A 3,045-nucleotide genomic window follows, 5' to 3' on the forward strand; every position below is an offset into this window, starting at 1 on the left:
TTCAAATTATTATTAGAATATAGTAAAGCATGTTTAGCACTGTAAAAATTAGATATTATGATTAACTTCGCTTTACTGAAAATTTATAGGAGTAGATAAACACCATAATAAAATTAACATAGCTAAAATTAAGAAAGAACACCATGTGTATAATTTTTTATTGATATGAAGGTAAGACTTTAACAAGGTCTATGGATTGAGAAATTAAATTCCTGGTTGGGTTTTTTTAATCAATTTGTTTTATTTTGTTTGTTTGTTTGTTTGTTTTGAGGCTGGCCTTAAACTCATCTTCTGATTCAATTCTCCTGCTTTAAGCTTCCTTTGTGCCTCACTGGATGAGCAAGATGTAAACATATTTAAGGTCGATATTGAACTCGAGTTGGAAGAGGCGAGTCCGGTCTCAAAATGGAGGTAAAACCGCCGCCCGGTCGCCCCCAGCCTGACTCCGGCCGTCGCCGCCGCCGCCGGGGGGAGGAGGGCCATGATCCAAAGGAGCCTGAGCAGCTGAGGAAGCTGTTTATTGGTGGGCTGAGCTTTGAAACCACAGATGATAGCTTAAGAGAACATTTTGAGAAATGGGGCACACTTACAGACTGTGTGGTAATGAGAGATCCCCAAACAAAACGTTCCAGAGGCTTTGGTTTTGTGACCTACTCTTGTGTTGAAGAGGTGGATGCTGCAATGTGTGCTCGGCCACACAAGGTTGATGGACGTGTGGTGGAACCAAAGAGAGCTGTTTCTAGAGAGGATTCTGTAAAGCCTGGTGCCCATTTAACGGTGAAGAAAATTTTTGTTGGTGGTATTAAAGAGGATACGGAAGAATATAACCTGAGAGACTACTTTGAAAAGTATGGCAAGATTGAAACCATAGAGGTTATGGAAGACAGGCAGAGTGGGAAAAAGAGAGGATTTGCTTTTGTAACTTTTGATGATCATGACACAGTTGATAAAATTGTTGTTCAGAAATACCACACTATTAATGGGCATAATTGTGAAGTGAAAAAGGCCCTTTCTAAACAAGAGATGCAGTCTGCTGGATCCCAGAGAGGTCGTGGAGGTGGATCTGGCAACTTTATGGGTCGTGGAGGAAACTTTGGAGGTGGTGGAGGAAACTTTGGTCGTGGAGGAAACTTTGGTGGAAGAGGTGGCTATGGTGGTGGAGGTGGTGGCAGCAGAGGTAGTTATGGAGGTGGTGATGGTGGATATAATGGATTTGGAGGTGATGGTGGCAACTATGGTGGTGGTCCTGGTTACAGTAGTAGAGGAGGATATGGAGGTGGTGGACCAGGTTATGGAAACCAGGGTGGAGGATATGGTGGTGGAGGAGGAGGATATGATGGTTACAATGAAGGAGGAAATTTTGGTGGAGGTAACTATGGTGGTGGTGGAAACTATAATGACTTTGGAAATTATAGTGGACAGCAACAATCAAATTATGGACCCATGAAGGGGGGCAGTTTTGGTGGAAGAAGCTCAGGCAGTCCCTATGGTGGTGGCTATGGATCTGGAGGTGGAAGTGGTGGATATGGTAGCAGAAGGTTTTAAATAAAACAGAAACGGCTACAGTTCTTAGCAGGAGAGAGAGCGAGGAGTTGTCAGGAAAGCTGCAGGTTACTTTGAGACAGTCGTCCAAATGCATTAGAGGAACTGTAAAAATCTGCCACAGAAGGAACGATGATCCATAGTCAGAAAAGTTACTGCAGCTTAAACAGGAAACCCTTCTTGTTCAGGACTGTCATAGCCACAGTTTGCAAAAAGTGCAGCTATTGATTAATGCAATGTAGTGTCAATTAGATGTACATTCCTGAGGTCTTTTATCTGTTGTAGCTTTGTCTTTTTCTTTTTCTTTTCATTACATCAGGTATATTGCCCTGTAAATTGTGGTAGTGGTACCAGGAATAAAAAATTAAGGAATTTTTAACTTTAAAAAAAAAAAAAAAAAAAAACATATTTAAGGTCTAGTCTTCAACTCAGCAAAGTCCTCCCTTTTGTTCAAAAATGACAAATTTCACAGGCAAAATATATTCCCCACATCTCAATGTGCTCACAGCAGCATACATTAGAGCCCAATTTCCCACTTACCAGATCTGAGTCAATTTCAAAACCAAATTACTTAATTATGGCTGAGGCTCTTGGATGAATCAACTTAAAGTAGGAAATGCATGATTTTGCTCCATCTCATCTTCCTCCTAATATATAATTGATGAAATGAATAGAGAAGGTTATGTACAGTCTGTTCTAAAACATGACCATGAAAGGGCAAAATGAGTTGTTGGTTTTGTGAGATTCTTAAGTTCTACCAGGTAAGCATGGTTAAGTTTCAAGGTCAGCAAATAGCTTTCTATTGCTTGCTATAAATAACAAAAGTAAATTAACCCATATTTTCAACACATTTCTTAAGTTTTTTTCTCATTCTACTAGTCAAACATTCAAACAATTATGAAGTAACAATTCAATTAGGATTTCTGCTGCAACAGACTTATTTTTCTTTTTTTAAAAATCCTTTTTTTTCCATTTTTATTGGTCATTCTATTAATTTACATTTCAAATGTTATCCCCCTTCCTAGTTTCCCCTCCACAAGCTCCCTATCCCTTCCCCCTCCGCCTGCCTCTCTGAGGGTACCCCTTCACTTACCCACTTCTGCCTCAGAGCTCTAGCATTCCTCTACCCTAGATCATATAGACTCCTCAGGACCAAGGGACTCTCCACCCAGTGTTGCCCATTAAGGCAATTATTTGCTACACATCCAGCTATATATCCACGGGTCCCCGCACATATTCTTTGGTAGGTGGTTTAGTCCCTGGGATCTTCGGGGGTCTGGTTGGTTAATATCAAAAAGAGCGGAGCAGAGACTGAAGGAAAGGCCATCCAGAAACTGCCTTTCCAGAGACCTAGGAATCCATCCCATCTGCAGACACCAAACCCAGACACTATTCGTGATGCCAAGAAGTGCTTACTGACAGGAGCCTGGGATAGCTGTCTCCTGAGAGGCCCTGTCAGAGCCTGACCAATACAGATGCTGATGTTCACAGTCAAATACTGGA

At 41.3% G+C, this 3,045-nt stretch overlaps 1 protein-coding gene across 2 annotated transcripts; it reads left to right on the forward strand.

The window, feature by feature from the left end:
- Positions 1-365: 365 nt before the first annotated feature.
- On the forward strand, positions 366-1,925 carry LOC110338711 (heterogeneous nuclear ribonucleoprotein A3). Of its 2 annotated transcripts, XM_021222123.1 has the most exons (2): positions 366-411; positions 478-1,925. In XM_021222123.1, exons 1-2 carry the CDS (start codon positions 406-408, stop codon positions 1,543-1,545), a joined length of 1,074 nt encoding a protein of 357 aa, XP_021077782.1. In that variant the 5' UTR covers positions 366-405; the 3' UTR covers positions 1,546-1,925. The 2 variants fall into 2 exon arrangements, with proteins under 2 accessions (XP_021077782.1, XP_021077781.1); XM_021222122.1 differs by having other exon boundaries at positions 372-1,919.
- Positions 1,926-3,045: the final 1,120 nt, after the last annotated feature.

The sequence above is a fragment of the Mus pahari genome, chromosome 22 (genome assembly GCF_900095145.1).
Source record: "Mus pahari chromosome 22, PAHARI_EIJ_v1.1, whole genome shotgun sequence".
Lineage (NCBI taxonomy): Eukaryota > Metazoa > Chordata > Mammalia > Rodentia > Muridae > Mus > Mus pahari.